At 40.4% G+C, this 24,949-nt stretch overlaps 1 protein-coding gene across 1 annotated transcript in view; it reads left to right on the top strand.

Moving 5' to 3' along the window:
- Window positions 1-24,949, top strand: part of reps2 (RALBP1 associated Eps domain containing 2) — a 228,725-nt gene that overhangs the window by 190,893 nt on the left and 12,883 nt on the right. The window contains exons 13-16 of the mRNA XM_059968006.1: window positions 40-176; window positions 5,084-5,145; window positions 10,226-10,330; window positions 23,983-24,057. Coding sequence (XP_059823989.1) covers window positions 40-176; window positions 5,084-5,145; window positions 10,226-10,330; window positions 23,983-24,057 — 379 coding nt within the window. The remainder of the gene's footprint in view (window positions 1-39; window positions 177-5,083; window positions 5,146-10,225; window positions 10,331-23,982; window positions 24,058-24,949) is intronic.

The following is a 24,949-nucleotide window of genomic DNA, read 5'->3' as shown; positions in this document are numbered from 1 at the left end:
AAGAGCCCTTATTAAACTCCACCTTGTCTCCCGTTGCAGATCATACTCAAGCACTTCTGCTGAAAATGCTATTAAGAAAGGAGAAGTGCCCCCAACACCACCACCCAGACTTCCAAAGACTCATTCCAGAGCATCTTCGCTGGACCTTAATAAACTTTTTCAACAAGGTAATCAAGGTGAGTGAACTCAGTGTGCAAAATGTGGGTTTGCAATGAAAGTTACGATATTTCTTCCCTTCGCACATCCATGAATGTTTCTATGTGCTATTATGAGAGATTCTGCAGTTTATGTAAAGCAGCAATAGCTTTGCATGACTATGCATTTAACATACCACAGTGAATTTTTTGGAAAGCCAGTAATGAGATGTTGTTTTACCACTTGAATTTTTTATGATAAAATCCTATGAATTCTATGTCCATAAAAGCTACCAAGACAAGATTTTATGATACATGAATCCTCTGCTACTCATCTTCCTCCTGTAATTATTTTCATTACAACTTAAATGTACTTTTAGCTCAGTCAATAACTCAGTTGGTAAAATGGTCTGCTGTACATGGACATTTGAGTTCCTTTTGGCCTTAATGATCAGATCTTGACTTGGACATCTGTACTGGGTTGTATGGTGTATCCAAGGGAATCAAACCAATGCAAAAAAAAAATCAAGGAATTTCAAGCGAGACAATTTGCCTGCAATGAATTGAATTTCCATAGTGGTCTGGTTTAGAAGAGCCTCAATGACAAAATTGAAGACCATCTTGACTAAGTTAACATTGACAGCAAATTTCCCATAATTTGTAAACATTTAAGCCTTTCTTTGAAAGTTTTGGGGCACCAATAGATTTTTTAAAGCATCTGGATATATACTTTCTCACTTTGGTTAGTAACCGGCAACTGTGCTCACAAGTGTTGGACCCAACATTCTAATTAAAGTATTTTATTTTTGTCAAATCCTGTTTCAGCTGTATAGTCATGATCAAAAGGCAAAGCAGGCTTGCTGGTTCGAATGGCCTTCTTCTGCTCCTATGTCTTATGGTCTTATGAATAGATTGTGCAACATCACCACTCTTAAAACCATTATAGATTATAATTTAATACAACATATTTTTGTTATACTCAAAGACCAATATAACTTGTTTACAGCAGATGGTACATTTGCAGAAGTGAAATGAGTGTAAGTATAAACTAGGGTGAAATCATGAGCACACCTTAGTTGCAACTAAGTGGAAACTTTTGGCTTAGTTATCATTCGTGGAGTTAGAGGCATACAGCATGGAACCAGGTCCTTTGGCTTACTAACCTCCATGCTGACCATCAAGGACCCATTTAAACTAATCTTATATGAATCACATTCTGTTTAATTCTCCCCCTTTTTTTCCATCAATTCCTCCCAGATTGAACCATACACCCATACATAATTGTTAATTCCCTTCATGATCAAGACTCCATGAATCTCTCTTTTAAATAGATTGAGCATCTGTGCCTCCACAGCCACCTTCAGTAGACAGTTCCAACATTCACAAACCCATGAGTGAGTAAATTTCCATACACCTCTATCCTGAATGGTAGAACCCTTTTTTTGAGACTGGCCCTACTTTCCTCTTCCTACCCACACCACCCCCAACATCTGCTCATGGGAATCTTGTCATTCTTCTAAACTCCATAAAATATGGGTCGAGTCTGTTTAACCTCTCCTCGTACAATAAAGTCACCAGCCAAAGCTTCAATATTGTTCTGTAACTTAAGACTATCCTCCTCACTGTCAACTATACCACCAATTTTCACTTCATCTACAAACTTATTGATTGTTACATTTATATCCAAAATATTTGGCCAGCTATAGGGTTCCCAGCACTGAATCACTGCGGTCGGCCACTGGTTACAGGATTCCAATCTGACATCTCATCGCCTCTGAGATTCTGCCAGTAACAGTGGTGTCATCAGGGAATTTATAAATGGTGGTTGAGCTGTGCTTAGCTACACAGTCATGAATGTAGTGAGTAGAGCAGTGGGCTAAGCACACAGCCTTGAGATGCACCTGTATTGATTGTTGGTGAGTAGATGTTATTACCAATCTGTTACTGACTGTGGTCTCCCGACAAGGAAGTCAAAGATCCAGTTTCAAAGGGAACTGCAGGGTCTCATGTTTTGAAGCTTGTTGATTACTATTGAGAGGATGATGGTGTTGAATGCTGAGCTGTCATTGATAAACAGCGGCCTGACATATGTTTTGCTGTTGTCCTGCTGCTTCAAAGCAGAGTAAAGAGCCTGTGAGATTGCATCACTGTAGATGTTAGCCATTTTTTTATCACACCCTTTTAATATAAATGCAATCTACTGCAACCAACTCGTTTCTCATATTGTTGCAGTTTCTTTTGTTTAGATTTAAGATCCTGGTTTCAAATTGAACAAAATCAATTTCATATTTTATACAAAATTCTGTTTTATATTTATCATACTTCTCTAAAGGCTTCTCAGCTATCAGGTTACCATGAAATCTTTTTCAGATTGAACAATACTAGATTTTAAATGGACTTTTCCTTTATTGGTTCATTAATTGCTCTCTACAAAACCAACTCTTCCACAGATTGGGAATTTGCCCTCTGTATAGTTACTGCTAATGGGATTAGTCTGGTCTGTATATCAACTGAAGTCCACCTTGTTCTTTGAATCACTCTTGTCACATGAATCTATAATTTCCTGATTTCATAATTTTCCCTACATTTTACATCATACGTTTGCTGGGTTACAGACAGTCACATCAAGGTTTCCTGCAACTCATTGTTGATTAACTTTATCCAAGCTGATGCTATTTAGTTTCCAAGCTACAATCCCTCCTCCCTGTTACCTTTACCTCAAACTTATAATCAGGCAAGTAGTGAACAATGATTTGTAGAAATCTCTACCTACATACCTAAATCAACAAACTGTGCAAATACAAAAAGAAAGAAATAATAAATAAATAAGCATTAACTATCGAGAACATGAGATGAAAAATCCTTAAAAGTGAGTCTATTCGTTGTGGGAATGTTTCAATGATGGGGTAAGTCCATTTGAGTGTAGTTATCCCCTTTGGTTCAAGACACTGATAGTTAAGGGATGGGAACTGTTTCCGAACCTGGTAATGTAAGTACTGAGGCTCCTGTACTTTCTTCCTGATGGCAACAGCAAGAACATTACGTTTCCTGGATATAACAGTTATACCAGTGCCCAAGAAGAGTAGTGTGAGGTGCCTTAATGACTATCATCCAGTAGCACTCACATCTACGGTGATGAAATGCTTCGAGAGGCTGGTCATGGCCAGAATCAACTCCTGCCTCAGCATGGACCTGGACCCACTGCAACATCCCTATCACTACAATAGGTCTACAGCAGATGCAATCTCAATGACTCTTCACACGGCCTTAGATCACCTGGACAATACAAATACCTATGTCAGGATGCTGTTCATAGACTATAGCTCAGCATTTCTCCATCACTCCCACAGTCCTGATTGATTAGCTATGGCACCTGATCGTCTGTACCTTCCTCTGCAATTGGATCTTTGACTTCCTAACTGGAAGACCTCAATCTGTGCGGATTGGTGATAGTGTCTCCTCCTCCCTGCTGATCAACACTGGCGCACCTCAGGGATGTGTGCTTTGTCCACTGCTCTACTCTCTATACACATGACTGTGTGGCTAGACATAGCTCAAATATCATCTATAGATTTGTTGATGATAAAACCATTGTTGGCAGAATCCTAGCTGGGGACAAGAGGGCGTACAGGAGTGAGACATACCTGCTAGCTGAGTGGCGTCGCAGCAACAGCCTTGCACTCAACGTCAATAAGACCAAAGAGCCGATTGTGGACTTCAGGAGTGATAGGACAAGGGAACACGAACCAATCCTCATTGAAGGATCAGAAGTGGAGAGAGTGAGCAATTTCAGGTTCCTGGGTGTCAAGATCTCTGAGGATCTAACCTATCCCAACGTATGGATGCAGCTATAAAGAGGGAAAGACAGTGGCTTTATTTCATAAGGAGTTAGAGAAGATTTAGTTTCTCACCTAAAACACTCAAAACTTTTTATAGATATACAATGGAGAGAATTCTGACAGGCTGCATCACTGTCTGGCATTGGGGTGGGGGTGGGGGGTCTACTGCAAAGGATCGAAAGAAGCTACAGAAAGTTGTAAATTTAGGTGCTCCATCCTCCATAGTATCCAAGACATTTTCAAGGAGCAGTGCCTCAGAAAAGTAGTGTCTGTTATTAAGGATCCCCTTCATCCATGACATGCCCTCTTCTCATTGTTACCATTGGAAAGGAGGTACAGAAGCCTGAAGGCACACACTCAGTGATTCAGCAACAGCTTCTTCCCCTCTGCCATCCGATTCTGACTTTGAACCCACGAACACTCCCTCACTTTTATTATTTCTGTTTTTGCACTATTTTTAATTTAACTATTTAATAAATATATATATTTACTGTAATTGATTTACCTTTTTCTATATTTATCATGTATTACATTGTACTGCTGCTGTAAAGTTAACAAATTTCACGACATATGCTGGTGATATTAAACCTGATTCTGATTATATTTACAATATTATTTAAATATTACTGGAATAATAAGTACCCAATGCCACAATGCTGACAGGGGAGGGTTCCAGGGTTTTGACCCAGCAACAATGAAGAGAAGGCAAACAGTAAATCCCACTCAGTGATCATCTCCAAGATGTTTACGTGAGGAGTTGCAGTGATAATGAAACTGAATATCAAGAGTAAGTGATGAAGCTTCCTCGTGCAGATGGTCCTTGTCAGTGAATGGAATGGTGCAGTGTTTTGACTGGAACCATCACAGTTCCTCCCCCACCTCCACCGATGCTGCTCAGCCAACCCAGTGAGTTTCTACAGCCGACTGTTTGCTGATCCGGGTCTTGCAGTCTTTGTCTCCTTTATGACTTTGTTGTATTGTTGGTGGCTGGGCCTTTAGGTGGTATCAGCATTACTTTTATAGAGTATTAAATAACCCAGTGGTTTTTGCATGTTGTTTATGTATTGATTAGTGTCATTATTTGCATTTTATGATTTATTTTAATTTTAGTGGTAACATCGGATTGGTTACAGCCACCCCCTGCTATCCCACCACGACCTCCAACTGCCAAGGTAAGACCCAGTCTATAGTGCAGCTTTGAGTATCATGTAATTGCCCGGAATCCCTCCCGCAGTACCAGGACTTCCTGCATTTCTCCATGGAGGTCCCTGTTTTCAGTGCTACGATGGGTGGAAGCTGATGGCAGCATCATCTGCCTGGTCACCTGGTCAGCCAGCTGCCTTGGGTACATTGATGGATGCCTCCTTCAGTACACCAGGACTAGACAAGCCCTACTGACTTCTCAGCCCTCAGCTTGGTAGACTTGTTGTTGGGACTGCACCTCGTGGCACCTACCAAGCCAGATTAAAATGAATAGGAAATACTGGGGAAAGATAAGCGAATGAATTCTTTTATGAGTTTATGGTAGCCTCATTGAGTAAATCAGGAGGCATGGGATCCAGGAAACTTGGCTGTGTAGATTTGGAATTGGCTTGACCACAGAGACAAAGGGTGATAGTAGATGGAGGGTATTCTGCCTGGAGGTTGGTGACCAGTAGTGTTCCACAGGGACCCCTTCTCTTTGTCATTTTTATAAATGACTTGGAAGGGTGTTAGTAAGTTTGCCCGACCCTCGCCTCCAGTCCCGAAACCCTACCTTTTCAGTCTATCTGAGCTAGCGTTTAAATTGTCCAAACGCTGGGTTGTTTTCCCACACTAGGACCCGGGCCCCATGGCATTGATGTGCTCAGAGCCTGGACCCCGCTGGCATGTTCCAGCCTGTCCAAATCGACTTGACGCTTAGATCAATCTAACCTTGCTCCCAGTTGAGGGAGATGAGTTCTGAAACTCCTCCACTCCGGTTGCTTACTCCAACTCCATCTAGAACATGCCTCGAGCATCTCTCCTCAAACATGCCACGCTCCAGCTTTGCATCGTGCCTGCATACCCTGACCCTCGAGTCAGTTTTGCCTTCACTCGCCTCTTCATTGTTTGCAGTGATAATTTACCACATAAAAAGTGTTATCAGTTGTAATTAATCATATTTCTTGCATTATGAACTTCCAGTAAGATGTGACCCTCCTTTAGAAGTGTCATTTTAAACTGGGAGGTCAAATTTAGAAGTCAGAATATTTCCCCCAAACTCGCCACACAAATTGAAAGGCAAGTTAAGAAGATGCATGGTGTTTTGTCTTTCATTAGTCAGGGGATTGAGTTCAAGAACTGTGAGGTAATGTTGTAGCTCTATATAACTCTGGTTGGACCACACTTGGAGAATTGTTTTCGGTTCCTGTCACCTCATTTTAGGAAGGATGTGGAAACTTTAGAGAAGGTGCAGAGGAGGTTTACAAGATCACTACCTGGATTAGAAAGCATGTCTTACAAGGAGAAGTTGAGCAAGCTAGGGATATACTCTTTGGAGAATAAGAGTTGACTTGATAGAGGTGTTGAAGATGATAAAAGGCTTTGATAGAATGGACAGCCATTGCCTTTGTCCCAGGGCTGAAATGGCTAATATTTTAAGAGGGCATAATTTTAAGGTGATTGGAGGAAAGTATAGGGGCATGTCAGAGATAGTTGTTTTTTTGCACAGTGGTCGGAAAGCGCTGCCAGGTGAGATGGTAGAGGTAGATAGAGTACATTAAGGATATCTGAGAAATTCTTAGATAGGCACAAGGATGAAAGAAAAACAAGGGGCAATTTAGGAGGGAAGGGTTAAATTGATCTTGGGGTAGGTTAAAAGGTCAACACAATGTTGTGGACCAAAGGGCCTGAACTATACTCTGTGATTCTATGATCTATGACAAGATGTTTTGAAAATCATATCCCTAACTGATAGAAACATTTGATGTTTTTCTAATCCCCTCCCCCAACTTTTTTTTAGCAGCTGCAAAAAATGTTTTAGCAGCTCAGGAGCTTTGAAATGATATAAGATTGTTTGGAGCAGGTGTGTATTCCTTTTTAGAGCTTTCTCTCACTTGTCATTTTTCTATGGTATTCGTTTCATTGGGTGAGCAGGTGTAAGGCTGGTTGTGAGATATTTACCAATTCCATATTAAATGTCAGTGACAAACTGCATCTCTCAACTATTTTTCACTTCCCTATCGTGTCCCACCACTGCCTGCTACCGTACCTGATAGGCTTTGTTAGTCCTCTGACTCTTCACTTGACAGCTTGTTTTAGGTTATCTCTGCACCTGTGAACGCTCCTCCTTCCTCTGTCTCACATTTAGAATGCACAGCGCAGTTCAAGCTCTGAAAAGCTCATGAGGAGATTCCAGTGGTGTCATTCATAGAAAGCCTTTTGAAACAAAACAAGAAAGTTAAAATGGGCAGTGCCAATATCTCTTGAGTAGCCAACAAAAACAAATTCTAATCAGACAGCGACTGTGGAAAGGGAAACATCGTTGTTTTAGGCCAAAAACACTTTATCAGATGGACAATAGGAAGCCTGTTGACCTGAAAGTTTAGATATTTTTCTTTTTCCACACATACTACCTGACCTGTTGAATGTTTCCTGAATTTTCTGTTTAACTTTAGCTTCAGATTTCCAGCATCTCCCTTTCTTTGATTTTCAGTTACTGTTCCAACAAAGTAGCAACACTTTGTAATCAGGCTTGATCACGCTAAGGAATGTAGGTTGGGGTCAGGCAAATTTCCTACACTAGTCGGTGTCCAGCCACCCCTGTTGGATTAATGTTTCTGTAGTCACTAAGTATAGGTGTGCAGCACAGTCAGATGGCCAGGCAATATGGTTTGTTCCTTCGCGTTATGATAAATGACCAGATAGTTCAAAGTAAATTTATTATCTAAGTATGTATCAGTGAGAGATTGAAAATGTTTTTGAACACCACTGCCAGTTGGTTGGCACCGGCTTTCAGAGCCTTACCAGGTACTCCATTGGGCTCTGCCACCTTGCCAGGTTTCACCCTCTTGAAAGACACCCTGACAATGGCCGCAGAGACAGAGATCACATCATCGGATGCTGCAAGTATTCTCATAGCTGTAATTTCATTCTCCCTTTCAAAGTGAGCATAAAAGGCATTGAGCTCATCAAGTAGTGAAGCATCACTGCCATTCATAATGTTGGGTTTTGCTTTGTAGGAAGTAATGCCCTGCAAACCCTGCCAGAGTTGACGTGCATCCACTGTCACCTCTAATCTCTCCTAGAATTGTTTCTTGGCTCTTGAAATAGCCCAACACAAGTCATATACTGACCTGGATCACCATACTTAAAAGCCATAGATCTAGCCCTCAGCAGACTACGAACTTACTGGTTCATCCACGGCTTTTGGTTTAGGAATGTACAGTAAATTTTCATTGGCACACACTGATCCACACAGGATCTAATGAAGTCAGTGACAACTGTGGCGTACTCATCCGGGCTTGAAGATGAGTCCCTGAATGCAGCAGGTGCTGTCATTGGAACGCAGTGTCCATCATCAAGGACCCCAACCTCCCAGGTCATGATCTCTTCTCACTGCTGCCATCAGGAAGGTGGTACAGGAGCCTCTGGACACACATAACCAGGTTCAGGAACAGTTATTATCCCTCAACCATCAGGCTCTTGAACCAAAGGGGATAACTTCACTCCGAGCCAGGTTTAGTATCATATATCGTGAAATTTGTTAACTTTGTAACGGCAATACAATGCAATGCATGATAAATATAGAAAAATAAGTAAATAAATTATGGTAAGCCCATCAGGAAGGAGGAACAGAACCTGAAGGCACACTCTCAGCAATCAGGAACAGCTTCTTCTCTGCAATCCAATTCCTAAATGGACATTGAACCCATGAATACTATTTCACTACTCTTTATAAATTTCTGTTGTTGCACTCCTTAATTTAACTATCTAATATACACACATATATTTACTGTGATTCAGTTTTTCCCATTTTTATCATGTATTGCACTGTACTGTTGCCATAGAGTTACTAAATTTCATGACATATTACAGTGATATTAAATCTGATTCTGATTCAGAGTGAAGTTATCCCCTCTGGTTGAAGACCCTGATGGTTGAGCAATAATAACTGTTCCTGAACCTGGTTATGTGTGTCCAGAGGCTCCTGTACCACCTTCCTGATGGCAACAGTGAGAAGAGACCATGACCTGGGAAGTTGGGGTACTTGATGATGGATTCTGTGTGCCTATGACAGTACTTGCAGTAGATGTGCTCAATATGGCGAGGGTTTTACTACCCATAATGGACTGGGCTGTAACCATTACTTTTTTCAGGAGTTTCTGTTCAAGGGCTTTGGTGTTTCCATTTGAGGCATGTCAATATACTCTCCACCACGTATCTATAGAAGTTTGTCAAAGTTTTAGATATCATGTTGAATCTTCACAAAGTTCTAAGGAAGTAGAGGCACGGCCATGCTTTCTTCTTAATTGCACTTGCATGCTGGGCCCTGGACAGATCCTCCCAAGGAATTTAAAGTTGTTGACCACCTCCACCTCTGGCCCATGGACCTCCGGTTTCCTCCTCTTGAAGTCAATAATCAGCTCCTTGGTTTTGCTGGCATTGAGTGAGAAGTTGTTGTGGCACCACTTAGTCAGATTTTAAGTCTCTCTCTTGTATGCTGCTTCATCATCAGCTTTGATTTAGCCAGCTGCAGTAGTGTCGTCAGCAAACTTAAATATGGCACAGGAGCTGTGCTTAGCCTCACAGTCAAGCTTATGAAGCAAGTAAAACAGGGGATGAAGCACACAGTCTTGTGATGCACTCATGCTGATGGAGATTGTGGGAGAAATGTTGCCAAGCCAAACAGACTGGGCTCTGCAGGTGAGGAAATTGAAGATCCAATTACACATGGAGGTATTGAGGCCAATTCTTGAAGCTAACTGATTAGTTTTGAGGGGATGATAGTGTTGAATGCCAAGCTGTAGTCAATAAAGAGCATCTTTGCCTCCAGATGTTCCAGTGTTGAGTGAAGAGCCAATCAAATGGCATCTGCTGTTGACCTGTTGTGCCGGTAGGAGCAGATCCAAGTCACAAGTCAGGGTCATTGATTGAAGGCAATATTACTGCCCATAGCAAAAGTGTTAGTATTTCCAACGGAGAGAAGAGTGAAAGAAATTTTGTCTTTCTTTGTTAATGAGGTAGATTGTTAATTGCAACTTGAAAATTTGCCTTTTCCCTCTTTTATAGATTGCTCCCTTTCCTGCTAAGGCAGACATCAATAACCTGTCTACCAAACCACAAGAGAAGATCCAGCAGCCGAATTTTGCAGATTTCAGCAAGTTCAGTGAGCAGGTAAACCAATTAAATCTGCTAAATTCCAATTACTTCTGGAGATGTATAATCAATCTTGGTACAGTGAAAAGGGAAGGGGAGAGTTAATGACAGAAGAGTGGAGTGTTAATGTAATGTTAGCCTGATGCTGCCAAGTAAAAACTGAAATAATATTCTTTTACTCAAGGACTTCAGAAGTTTAAGATAGGTGCAGAAGATTTGAGTACATGATTTAGTCCAATACTTTATGGTGGCGCTCAGGGCGATTAGTGTAAAATATCAGATTAAGGCTCCTTCTGCTGTGATTGATGGACATTAAAGGACTCTTTGCATCATTTATAGCAAAACAGGGTTTCCCTTTTTTGCTCTACCCTACAGCTATTCTGCAACCAACATTACCAGATCAGTTTATCTGATACCACTGTGACATCACTATAAATTTTCTCTTTGCTATGATGTATTTTAGTTGAGGATAGGAAAGACAACACAAAAAGACAGAAAAATTATACACTTCTTCCTTTCCAGCTGGATGGGGAGAAGTTCAGATTTTCTTGTAGCTCTTTGGAGGGAATTCAGTCGCTTAGTAAATCAGTCTCAAATTTCAATGACTTCAGACTAAATAATTTGCTCATGTTACAGAAAATCCTTTAGCGTTAATAATGTAGTAATGATTGAATGGGGTTTTGGGAAGTACCAGCATTTTCTCAATGCCACAAGATTGATTGAAGTTAATCTCAGTCAAACTGAATTAGTAAATACATCTCACAGCATATTTACAAGAGATGCCAATGAAACAGGAAATGTTACAAATAACTAGCTATTCAGTGACACAAGAAAGAAAAGAAGTCTTTCAATCAAAGCACTGGAGACAGCAAAATTAAAAGTGAAAGAATAGGCCAGGATAGGGTTGAGGCAGAAGTTGTTGCTGCTGCTCAGGGGAGAGGTCAAGAGCATGAATGTACTGACACGTTGCATTAAATATGGATCCCAAAATCCAACAAGAATGGTTTTGAAAATAAGAAACTGAATATCATTAAATTATCTGCATGAATCTGAAATATGTAGGATGACATTTCAGTTGGAGTTCTCATGAAATTAGGAGCTGGAGATATTCGTGAATGAATTCGACATATCTGTAGCTATTAGAGCAAGTTATGGTAAATATCTAATCATAGCAGTGCTGTGTATTTCCAGCAACAGCTTCCTTTATTGTACCTTTCCAACATCTAGCACTTTGTTTCAAAGAATCTGTAGGTACCTCAGTAACATTTTTCCATCCTCTTCTGTCTTCCTCATTGCACTTCCACATGTCAGTCTTCACTGAGGGTCTTCTACTGGTGTCACTCTTAAACCAGTCATACAGAGGTGCATGTGTTGTTTTAGGATTACTGCCCTAATATACATCATGTAGGTAGGTTGAATGTCTACTTGGCCCATCCATGCATAAAGCAGCCTGTATCCCAGGACACCAAAATTGCACTGCGTTATTTAGCAGAGTACTTAATTTTTTTGCACTCTTAAGTAAATTATCATATAACTTGTGCTAAGTCCCAGCTTTCTTCTGCTTGCTCTACCTCCAACAATGTCTCATTTTTAAATTTCTCACCTTGTTTTCAGATCCCTCCATGGCTTCATCCCTCTGACAGCCCAATATTCCTCATCAATTTCTACACCAATTTCTGTGTCTCCTTGATTGTCCATCTATTGTTTTAATGGCTCCACTATTGACATCAGTTTCATATGCCTGGTTTCAGTCTTTGTATTCCTTCCCTGAACGTCTCTCTTTCTTCCTTTAAGGCTCTCTTTAAGCCTACCCCTTTGACCTAGCTTTTTGTCATTGTTTTAAAATATTTTAGAACATAGAATGTAGGACCTTCAGCAAAGTACTGGCCCTTCAGCCCACAATATTGTGCTGACCTTGTGACTTATGTTTGATAGCCACACCTGTGAAGGTGTTGGAACTGAACTAAACTAATATGGCCCTGGATACTTGTTCTGAGCAGAATCAGAATCAGGTTTAATATCACTGGCATATGTCATGAAATTTGGTTACTTTCAATGGTTTCAATGTCCATTCAGAAATCAGATGGCACAGGAGAAGAAGCTATTCCTGAATCATTGAGTGTGTGCCTTCATACACTATACACTACACTACACCGATCATATTCCTCCTTCGGAGAGAGATTTTTAAACCTATCTTTTGATTTGAGGCAATCAAAGTTTAGTATGGGAAAGAAGCAATGAGCTAAAGATCAGCCATCTTCTTGGTGAATGGAGCAGCAGGCATGAGGGATAGAATGTTCTGTGGCCTCTGTACCTTTGGTTGCTCCATTGGTTCCCTGAGCCAATTCTGAATACCGCACACTATCTTTTGCATTCACTTCTTTGGAAGCTGAGTGCTGTAGACAAGGCCAGCAGTCCCTAGCAGCAGAATGGCATTATCTTTCCAATTATTAAGGTGTGCAATTTGTAGGAGAATGTGCAGATGGTGCTGGTGTCAGAGTTTGAGAAAGCCAAACAAACGATTTGTCAAATTTCTCATGATAGGTAGCACCAGAATTAATGCAACATTAAAATGAAAGCAGAACATCAGAAGAATGAGGACTTCCAGCTCTCTCTACTCATTATTCAATTTGAATATTAAATGGTTCTTCCTGCACAGATCCAAGCAGGATGCTCTGGCTGGCTCTTCAACTACAAGGACATCATAAGCAGCCTGATTCTTGCTCCCATCTTGCATTAGGTGGTCTTTTTTTAAAAGAAAACTGGATCACCTGAGTAGCTTTCTTTTTCCCTACCAGTAATGATAATCGCTGCCTTAACTCAAATCAGACAGAGGCTAAGTGTTTGTCCTCTGCTTTGACAGTTCATTGTTTTCCACTTGATAATCCTCCTTTGTTTTAAGGGGATGAAATATAAGGCTTGGATCTGGAACCAGTCCACTTAATTTGGCATTATAATGGACAATGCCAATCCCAGCTAATGCTGAGAGGCTCTTAACATTCATTAAACATTATGAAGCAAGGCAGCATTTCTTTGATAGAGTCGTAGCATTGTACATCCAAGCACCTAACTCTGGCCCACCAGGTCTATGCTAATCTTTTTGCCCATCTACATTAATCCCATTTTCCCACATTAGGACCATGTCAATCTATGTTGTACCTGCATAAATAATTGTATCTGATTCCACCACCTCCTGTGACAACCCCACTCTGTATAAAATAAATTACCACAGATTTGAAAATAACTTTATTATCAAAGTACAGAGAGATCTTGGGGACCAAGTTCGTAACTCCATGAAAATGGCTACATAGGTGGTTAAGAAGGCATATGGAATGCTTGTTTACATTAGTCAAGGCATTAAGTTCAAAAGTCAAGAGGTTATGTTGTTAAAACTCTAGTTAGGCCACGCCTGGAGTGTTGTGTGCAGTTCTGATTGCTCCACTACAGGAAGGATGTTGAGGCTTTGGAGAGGGTGCAGAACAGGTTTACCAGAATGCTGCCTGGTTTAGAGGGCATGTGTTGTCATGGATGTTTGGGCAAATTGGGTTGATGTATTTGGAGTGTTAGAAGCTGGAGAGAGATCTGATAGAGGTTTATAAGATTATGAGAGGCATGGATAGAGTAGACAGGGAGTTTCTTCTTCCCAGGGTTGAAATGTCTAATACCCGACGGCTTGCACTGAAAGTGAGAGGGCATAGATTCAAAGGGGATGTGAGGGGTAAGTTTTTACTCAGAGAGTGGTGGATGCCTGGTATGGTGGTAGCAGCAAATACATTAGAGGCTTTTAAGAGATAGGCACATGAATATGAGGAAGATGGAGGGATATGGACATTGTGTAGCTAGGAGGGATTAGTTTTCTGGGGGGTTTTGATTTACTTTTTAAGCTGAATGCTACAAACCTGGTATATAAAACCAATTTCATATTTACTACTGATTTACTTTGATCAGCAGAAGAATATTCTTCATATTTTCACCTCCCGGGTTAACATTATGGACACACATTCTTTCAGCAGCATATATGCACTCCTGACTGTTTTAAGATGTAGGAACAATGGTAAAGTAGAAAGGTGACACACAAATCACAATCTTCTGCAATTAGTGGTAAACATGGGTGGGTTGAGTTGTTCTCTGGTCTTGTCAATTTACTTGCAAATGTTCTATCACCATACGAGGAGACATCATTGGTGCACTGTTAATTGTAGTGTTCACCGAATGCTTAGTATTTAAATACTTATCAATCAGCTGGTTGGTCGGCTTTACAGAAACCCTATTGGGATGTAGGGAAGAAATCTCACTGCAGCTTGCTTGCATGATGAACTTTGTGCGTTGGGGTCTGGAATTCTGCCTGCATTGGCTCATAAATGGTAAACAGATTCTAAATGCAAAAATTTAACTTTACATTGTTTTAGATTTGGAAAAAGATTGTAACTATCTGCCTTACCTCATCCTTCCATAATCTCGCATTGGTCTATCAGATCATCCTTCAGTATCTTTTGTTCCAGTAAAAGTAAATCCAACATATTCAATCTCTCTCCTTTACTAAAATCCACTTATCTAGGCAATAATATGAACGTTTCATTACTTAACATGGCGGTAATAAATGGCTTTGATTTTGCTCACAACCTAATCTTTGGAGTAAAGGTGAAGGGACTCAAAACAGACATAAAGAGACTTCAAGTGAGAACTCTGAATGTATGAAGTAGTGTCACTTTTGCTATAAGATTGTGTTTTATTGAAGGAAGATCTAGTCTAAAAAATTTAATCCCTCTGTCACCAGGGCAAACAATGTACTGTAGAGTTTTTGTTTGCATTTAGAATTTGCTTCGTTTTAATTGCAGAAGAATGAGATTTATATACCACCTTCCTAGTTTAACCCTCCAAGAGGATCACAACCTTGTCGTGGTTTGGAGGCTTGCGTGCCTCAATGACCCGGAGAGCTACGTTGGCTGGAGTCAGGGTTTATGTTTTGGTTCTTGGTAGGGTCACCCATGCCAACCAGGTCAAAGGGTAGAGGCCAGACTAAGAGTGGTCCACCAGTCCTCCAGGTTTGGTAGGGAGGGGGGTACAGCTCAGGGCTAACAACCCTGACTGGTTAAACAAAACTGTTATGGAAACAGCAATAAAGAATCCTTCTGCATCTGAGTGCGACGGTATTCCCTGAGTCTCCACCCAGGATTGCATGGCTGACAGTAGTGAAAACAGAGTGGAAGCTACTAGCACTGTGAAGGAAGCCCTGAACACCTCCATTGCTGCCCTAAATTCCAGTGGGTTAGCATTGATCCTAAAAAGCAAAGGTCATGAGTGATTTACGCGTGATGATGCTGAAGGAATGAGAGTTTGTGCCGTTAAGCTGGGAAGTGACAACATGACAAATGTGTTTCTGCTGATCAAATTAAAGCAACATATTAAATGTGAAAATGGAACATATCAAGTTTGTATCATTGGCTTCCGGTGTTGTTTTTTAAGTTGCCATGAATATGAATATTGTCCAAAAAAACTACTTCTGTACCAATTTAATTCAATCACTCTGAATTACAAGAATGGATACATGAAGTTGCTGTAATTGTGTTACCTGGACAGAAATCAAGAGGCCTGTATTTTAAACCAGAGATTAAAATTCATATCTGACCATACAACTGTGGAATTTTCTTCACATTAATAATCTAAAATTTGGATAAATAGCAACAATTAGTTATTAAAATGATTTGCCATATAAAGCACCAGATGGCTGTAAAAATGCACCTGGTTCAGTAATATCCTTCAGGCCCATGGAAATGCAGTCACTTCCCAAATGGTTGACTCTTAGAATGCCGATTAAGCTACATGTTGCCTCCATCACATTCTCAAGGTACAGTTAGAGATGAGAATACATGCTTCCCTTGCCTTGCCATAGATCCCAACAAATTAACCCTCGGAATGAATAAAAATTATTAATAAAAATAACCACGTCACCTGCAGAAGCAACGTCAGAAAGAAAAGGATGTCCAGCTTTAAATGTAATGACATTAAGGATAGTTAAATAAGGCAATCAGCGTTATAAACCATGTTCTGTCAATATCCTAAGTTTTCATTCAAAGACAGGGATGTCTGAAAACACATGATTTGGAGTGATATTCACCAATTAGATCCAAATCAGCAATGTGAATAAACCAGCTCTTTTAGTCAAGTTGAGCAGCCACATCAGCTGACCTGAGAGAAGATAGGTGTCTTGCTTTGAAGAATGGAGATAAGTTTTATGATAGTTCAGTGTACTTAACAGGGCAGAATTACTGATACTATATTTGTAGAAGTGATTTGCCATCTCTAGTTTTACCTCCAGGTGGTGTACTTAGAATGAAGAAAGTTCAAAGACAAATGTGATTTTAAGTAGGATTCATAGAATTAGAAGTGCACAGAACAAGGTAATTCAACCCATCGAGTGCATGCCTTCTACTAATAAAGCTATCCCATTCCCCAAACATCTTCACATACCACTGCAATTTATTCTCTCCCAAGTGCCTATCTTATATCATCACCAAGACTGAAAATAAAGAGATTTGAAGAGTACTCTGCGGTTGTAAAATTGTCTCACTTTTAGACTCTGTCTAGAGGTAATTCAGTCCCTTTCCTGTACATCCAACTGAACAAATGGTGTAAGGGAATTTTTGCTTTGGATTGTGTTGGTTTGGATTACTGTTTATTTGCTCTGTATGTTAATGGTCTGGAGGAGGCACAGGATACAGGTTATCCAGGTTTGTTGATGACATGAAAGTAGGTAGGAGGAGATGATGTCATGAGCATATTTGGACTCTGCAATAGATTGAGAGAGTGGGTGAAAACTTGGCAAATGGAGTTTAATGTAGGAGAGTGCAAGATCATGCACTATGGTAGAAAGAGTCAAAAGATATTGTTGGATTAGAAAAACACAGGAACCAGGAATAGATCTACTTATAATACAACTACTATATAGATATCCACAACATAAAATTTTTTTAATTGTCCCATTCAGACTTAAAGAATCACTGCGAAGGATTTCTTATACTTGTTGGATAATGTCCTTCCTGACAGTGGGGGTATCACTCCGCTTAGCAGGTGAGACTTGTGGTTGGGAAACACTGTCAGGTTCTGGGGCCTCCTCTGTAGTGGTTTTAGGAGTAGGCCCTTGGACTGCAGGAAGTGGTTGACAAGTCTGGGCACTTATCTTCAGGACGTGTTGACATCCTGAATAGTACGAGCAAGCTGCTTGATCTGCTGATCTATCCCAGGCCACCTGACAAATCTTTGAGCCAGTGCTTCCATTTTGACCATGCCTAGTTCCTCCAGCACTTTAGCGCTCAGCTCGGATGGTACAACAACAACTCAATCCCCACATAAGGGTTCACCACAATGCTGGTAAAAATGGGGGAACTGTGACTTCTGCTGCGCATTCTGGTCATTTTGGTTGGACACGTAAAACTGAGACAGTGTGGGGTCTTTTCTGGTTTCCCTTTGGATCATCTCTGCCATTAAAGGGAGACTTTTGATTTGCATTAGGGGGAATACATCATGAAGAAATGTTTGTAAATTTTTCAGGTATTTCCTTTTACAAGGGTAAACAGAACAATCCATCAGCATTTCCACGATTAGTCGTCCTCCGGAATTTGATCTTGTAATTGTGTCCTCCGAGAAACAGAGCTCATCTCTCCATTTACGCTGCTGCAGGGAAAATATATTTTCAAGTTCTTTTGTTTACTTCTCCCATGCCTTGTTTGCTGGTACAGGCTGACCCTGTCTGACCTGTATGTACTACGATGAACATCTTATAAAATGGCTGTAACCATAAGAATTCGACCTCGTTCTTGACTTCTGGACAACATGATCTCCAAATCTAACAACATACTAACATCTAAATTGTAACAATATTTTCCTATTTCTAATAAATCAGTAATGAATGAAGTATGGGTGTCTGGTGCATGTATCACAAGAAGCTATCAGGCACATACACCAAGTATTTAAGAAGAAAAATGAAATACTGGCCTTTGTTGTAAGGAAGTTGGGATGCAGAAATGGGGAAGTATTGTTGCAATTATACTGGATGTTGATGAGGCACAGTTTTGACCCCCTTATTTAAGAAAAGATATACAGGTTTCCCCCGTTATCCGAAGGTAGAGTGTTCCTATGAAACAGTTTGTAAGCCGAAATGTCGTAAAGTGAAGAAGCAATTACCATTAATTTATATGGGAAAATTTTTTGAGTGTTCCCAGACCCAAAAAATAACCTACCAAATCAAACCAAATAACATAGAAAACCTAAAGTAACACTTACATATTAGTAAAAGCAGGAATGATATGATAAATATACAGCTTATATAAAGTAGAAATATTGTACGTACTGTGTAGTTTCACTTAACAAAATTGGGAAGATAGCGAGCCAAAATGGATTTGGAGAAAAAAAATTGGCACGTACACGCATGCGCACACAACTGCCCGCACAAAGCTTCACGGTCATTGTCGTCTTTCTTGGGGTAAACACACATAAAGCGGGTGTCTTTTTCTCATAAAAGTGAAAATCCTGTTTGGTTAGCAAAAACAAGTACTAATGTAGGTGTTTCATAACAGCGAGCTGTCGTAAAGCGAACATTCGAAAAACGAGGGGCCGCCTGTACCAGTGTAGGAGGCGATCTGAAGGATTTTAGCTTTAGACTTAGAAACTTATAGCATAGTAACAGACACTTCCAGCCCCATGTGCCCATGCCACCCATGTGACCAATTAACTTACTTGCCTGTACATTTTTGGAATGTGGAAGGAAACCGGAGCAATCAGAAGAAACACATGAGGTCACAGGGAGACCATACAAACTCCTTACAGACAGCAACAGAATTGAACCTCGGTTACTGGCACTGTAATAACATTACATTAATTACTACACTAAACTGCCACTCTCAGAGATTCACTAGTCTAATTCCTAGGGCGTGAGGATTACCCTGTCAGGGCCAGTTAATGAAGTGAAATTGGTACCGTATTCTGTTGTTTAGAAATATATAAGATCCAAAGGGGCCATGACAGCATGGATATTGAGGGGCAGCCACCCAGCAAGCCTCAAACATAATCACAGGATGAGGAGGAGGTCATTTAAAACTGAGCTGCAGAGGATACTGATTCTCTGAAATACTGAACCCAGGAAGTTAGTGGAGGCTAGATAATTGAAAGTACTTAAGGAGCAGGTAGATCGATATTTGAAGGATCGGGAATTGAGTATGTCAATCTGCCATAAATTAGGAGTTGAGCACTAGGACTGATCAGTAATGATCATATGGAATGACCTTTCTCCTGTTTTCTTGTGTTTGTTTATTTATTCATTCATTTACTTATTGAGATATAGCGCAGAATAGGACCTCCCAGCCCTTCGAGCAACACCATCCATCAATTCCCCCAATTTAATCCTAGCCTAATCACGGGCCAATTTACAATGACCAATTAATCTCCCAACTGATACATCTTTGGGCTGTGGGAGGAAACCAGAGTACCTGGAGAGAACCCACACAGTCATGGGTCATCTGTACTGCAAAGCATTGTGCTAACTGTGCCACTGTTGTGCTAACCACTACACTACTGTGTTCTTGTGCAGGAGAGGACAACTTGTGCATTGCTTTCCTGCATTAGCATTGTCCCTACATCCTAAAACAAATCCAGGAATATTTGTATACAAATGCTACCAAAGGAATGAGAATTCTTTGGTTTGTTCTTCAAAATCTTGATTAACTAAATTTTCATTTAACTAGAAGGAAAAAGTGCTTTCCTTCACATGTATGTCCTTTATGCCTCCCACAGGCAGTCAGACTGCTAAATAGCTGCTCTACCTGACTCTGCTTTGGACACTTTTAACTTGCACTGGACACTTATAATTTGTTTTTAACTGACGTGGCTGTTGTGTTTTACTATTTATTGTTATGTTTATTATTTAGTGTTACGTTTCTTATGTTATGATTGCACTGCTCCTGGGAAACACTGTCTCATTCTGCTCTGCAGAGCTAATGTACGGTTAGAATGACAATAAAGTTTTTGAATCTTGAATCTTTAAGCCATTTTTTAAATTCAATGGACCTCTTATGAACCATCCATCAACGGTTTTGCTTCTCCTTTACCTGCCTTGTCTAAACCCATCACAATGTCCTACACCATCAAATTTCCTCTCAAACTTTTTGCTGCAAGGGAAGCCACCCTGAAGTCTCTACACTAATCTGGTAGTTGAAATCCCTGGGGACAAGCTATTAATGTTGTTAATAGCTTGTTATGTTGTTATTTGTTGAAACATGACTGCTGTATTAACTACAGAGAGGAAGTCAAAGGAAAAGGAAACGTGATTCACCACTTCAAAACAAGAGGACTATTACTTAGAAGTGAATAAATCAGTTTTATTTTCTCATGAAGTACCAGCTGTCCGAGCAGAAGACTGAAAGATGTGGATTTTAGCAGTTATATGGTTTTTATTAGTCATTTGTTATAGAAATGAGTAAAAGCACATAAGTTTTGCATCACTGAGAAGGGCGATCACTAAAGGGCCTGTTGGGACAAGTAGGACCTGTCAACATTTTGCAGAGCTTGAGATTGCAAGGACAGTTGCTTTTAGAGTTCAGCATCAGATTTTAAAAGTGAGTGGGGCCTGTCAGGACTTTCTGGGGAGCTTGAGATCATGACGACAGTTACTTGTGGATTTTAGTGCCAGATTTAAAAAGCTAGTTGGGCCTGTCGGGACTTTCCGCAGAGCTTGGGATCACTGAGACCATTGCTTATGGAGTTTAGAACCAGATTTTAAAAACATGCAGGGCCTGTCAGGACGGAGCTTGAGATTGAAGGGACAGTTTATGGAGTTTAATGCCAGATTTAGATCCTAACTTTCTCCCTGGTCTTTTGGTATTTATATAAAACTCTGGTTAGACCACACGGAGTGTTGTGTTTAGTTCTGGTTGCCTCATGATAGGAAGGATGTGAAAGCTTTAGAGAGAATGCAGACAGGATTTACCACAATACTGCCTGAAATAGAGAACATGTGAGGAAAGGTTGAGCTCACTAGGGTTTTTTCTCTTTAGAGTGTAGGAGGATGAGAGGTGACTTGACAGAGATGTATAAGGTAAGAGGCATTAATAGAGAGGACAGCTAGCACATTTTTTGTCTCAGAACAGATCAACCCAAGAGGGCATGATTTTAAGATGATTGGAGAAAAGTAAAGGGGAGATGCCAAAGGAATTTTTTTTTACACGGAGTGGAATGCACTGCCAGGGGTGATGGTAGAGGTAGATTCATTAGGGACATTGAAAAGACAATAATGTGGCCAAGCAGTGTGTCACCTGCCCATCCTCTCCGTCCAAGATGCAGGAGACTCGTGAAAGCAAATTAGCTCATCAAAATTGAGGGCTGAAAAGGAGGAATGCTTTGCAATGAGCCTTGAGACCACCTGGTGTGGATGCTACATATAGGAGTTGTAAGGCTAATATTTCCTTTGGTTACCGGTCTCATCACTAGTCACAGTCCAAAATCTAGGTTGATACTGAATTGTAACGTTGACAGAGTGCTGCTCAACAAATGTCTCGTCATTCAGGTGAGGCATTAAGCCCACATAGAGGCAATTGGAGAACAGCAAGAAGACCAGAGAAGTGTTCCTGACAGCTGGGCCCAAATTCTTCCTGCTAACCCAATCCACTCAGCACCACCAAAACAGGAACCCGGTCTTTTCATGCTCTTGTATTTTTGTTTGGTAACTTCATTTTAGTCAGTGAATTTTTTTATTACTTGTATTCCTGAATAATTTATATTAAAATCTTTCTCTTGGGTCATGTGCTTCTTTTGAGTAAGAATAAGTGAGGCATGGTTTTTTATTGTCACATTGTGCAAACAGGCTGTATATTTGCCTTAGTAACATCAGTTCCATCGGGTTGTATGGGACAATTGTGGCTGGGAATGGTGCTATTTAAATTTAATTTATTTTCTTCCTTTTCCTGCAAACTTGAAATGTGGTTGCCTTTTTCATGCAGGTCTACTGAAATAATTTATTGACTGATGCTTTTCTTCTGTACTGTTTGCTGACTGATCCAGATTACAGTGTCTTGTATTCAGCCCACAACCTATGTTCACAGAAATGAGCATTACAACCAGGATTTAACTGATAATATTTATTTGTGGATCACATGCTCTTTTTTTACACAGTACAAAAACAGGGAAAATTGTAAAGTATGAAAATTAAAAATTCAAAAACTGAAATGTCAGCAGTTCAAAAGTATTCATCCCCTTTTGCTCAGTATTTAGTTGAACAACCTCTCACAGCTATTACAACCAGTAGTCTGTTAAGATAAGTTCCTATTAGCTTTGCACAGTGTGATGGAGCAAGATTTGCCCATTCTTCCTCACAGAATTGCTCAAGTTATGCCAGGTTAGTCGGGGAGTAGTGATGGACAACAATCTTTTGAGGTCTCGTCATAGATGTTTAGTCCAATTAAGGTCAGAACTCTGACTGGGCCACTAAAAGACATCAATTTCCTTCATCTGAAACCACTCTGGTAGCTCTGGTAGTGTGCTTTGGGTCATTGTCTTACTAAAAGATTAATTTCCTTCCCAGTTTAAGCTTTCTGGCAGAGGCTAGCAGGTTTTTGTCCGAGATCTCTTTGTATTTAGCAGCATTCATCTTCCCTTCAATCCTGACCAGATACACAGCCCCTGTAGCTTAATGCTACTTCCACTATACTTTACACTTACTGTTGAGGCTAATAAGTTCCACTTTAGTCTTATTCAGCCACAAAACCTTCATCCACATCTTTTCAGTATCTTCTAAGTGATACTTTGTCTTGATGGGCAAGGATATGTTTTTTTTTTCAGCCAAGGCTTCTTCCTTGTCACTCTGTCATAACCACCCCTTTAGTGCAAGGCCTTGGAGACTGTGGAGCCATGAACTTCATCTCCATTTGCAACCACCGACTTCTGGGGCTCATTCAAAGTGACTGTTGGCCTGTCTTACAAGTGCCTATCTTCTCCAGCGACTAAATGTAGAGAGGCAGCTTGACCTAGGCAAAATGGCTGTAGTTTCATATTTTTCCACTTTTTCATGATGGACTGCACTGAGCTCCAAGGTACGTTCATTGCCTTGGAGATTGTCTTGTACCCTTGTGCTTCTCTAGTATAATTTCCTTGACTTGACTTGTCTTGAATGCTGTCTTGTCTTCATATTGGTTTGGTCTGTTGAAAATCTACTATACTGTTGGAACTCACAGAGTGAAGGGGTATTTATTCATATTAATTCATTCAAAGCATGAGTTGGTAAGGTAATATACAGTATTGCACCTGAGGAAAGCTAGTGTAGTAATTACAAAGGGGATGAATATTTTTCCACCCTCACAATCTTGGTTTTCAATTTTTAGTAAACTGTTGACACATTTTGGAATTTTTCTTTTGATTTGACATGATCCACAATGTTTTGTAGATCATCTTAAAAATCCTACCTCAATATATTTTAGATTTAGAGAATGAGACAGTGAAATGTGAAAGTAGTTGAGGGGGATGAATACTTTTGCACGGCACTGTATTGTGAATGTGGACTGGTATATTGGTATGCCAACTAATCCTGGACTAGACCTCAGGAAATGAAATGAATGTATGCATGATTGTTCTTATGCTTAAAGGGCTGAACATGCATCACCTGCTCCTATTTCATCTCCTTGCAGGCAAGGAAAGGACCATTGACAGAGTTGGTAAACAAACCGAGCAATCTTGGAGAAGAAAAGAGTTCTTCTGTTAAGGTTAGTTGGAATTGCTCCAGTTTGATTTTACTTTTTATTTGCCAGCTTTATTTGATGTTGGCAAGGTCGTCTGTAATTTCCTTTGTTCCTGGTTAAGCTTCAGTGGAGGATATTTCATGGGTCATTTGCCTGGTTCATTCTGTATTTTGAGGCCATGATAAAGAGGTTCTGTTAACTGACAGAATGAGCCAACATGAAATTTATCTTTAGTGACCCCATCTTGAGGCTAGATATACTTGAATGTATTGGCATAGGTCTGTGCCTGGTTAATTATTTTCAAATTTGAGAAAGACTGGATGTTCTACAGCAAATTGTATTCTGCTGTATTTTGTTGCTGCTTTTTTTTATTAATAATTTGCAAGCCTATGACACAATGATTGAGTGAAGACTTGTTTACCCCTGCTAACCAATAAAACATATCCTGTGAATCAATAGCTGCTCTGCAGTTCAGTGGAAGAATGCATACTACCAGCATGGAGCAGGCAGCTGCCGCCTCATCGAAGGAAGGCCAGTGGGCTAGGCTGGAGAGAGGGGATAGAGTGTTGCAGGCAGGCGCATAAGAGGGTAGTGACTGGTCAGGTGAATCTGTATGTATGAGCAAGGGGGTTGATTGGTGACAAAGAGTGATGTGTGTGGACGAGAGAACTGCAAACCGTGTGCTTGCACATATGGTAACGTTGATGCAACAGGTCCCCAGTCATCTCAGACCTCCTTGCAGTTGGAGCAAGAGCTCACTTGGTGTATGCCCCCCCCCCCCCCCCATTAAGAGAAGTCAAAACTTCTTCACAAGTTGAAGTTCAGGACCAGGAGTATCATGACCCAATGGTCATCCCTCACGATGCTCAATGCACCGGTCTTCACAGTCACTTTGGTAGCAGCCTGATTAAAATAA

The sequence above is a fragment of the Hypanus sabinus genome, chromosome 4, assembly GCF_030144855.1.
Source record: "Hypanus sabinus isolate sHypSab1 chromosome 4, sHypSab1.hap1, whole genome shotgun sequence".
In the NCBI taxonomy this organism is placed as follows: domain Eukaryota; kingdom Metazoa; phylum Chordata; class Chondrichthyes; order Myliobatiformes; family Dasyatidae; genus Hypanus; species Hypanus sabinus.
The sequence above is the reverse complement of the archived record's forward strand: the minus strand, read 5'-3'. Positions and strand labels throughout refer to the sequence as shown.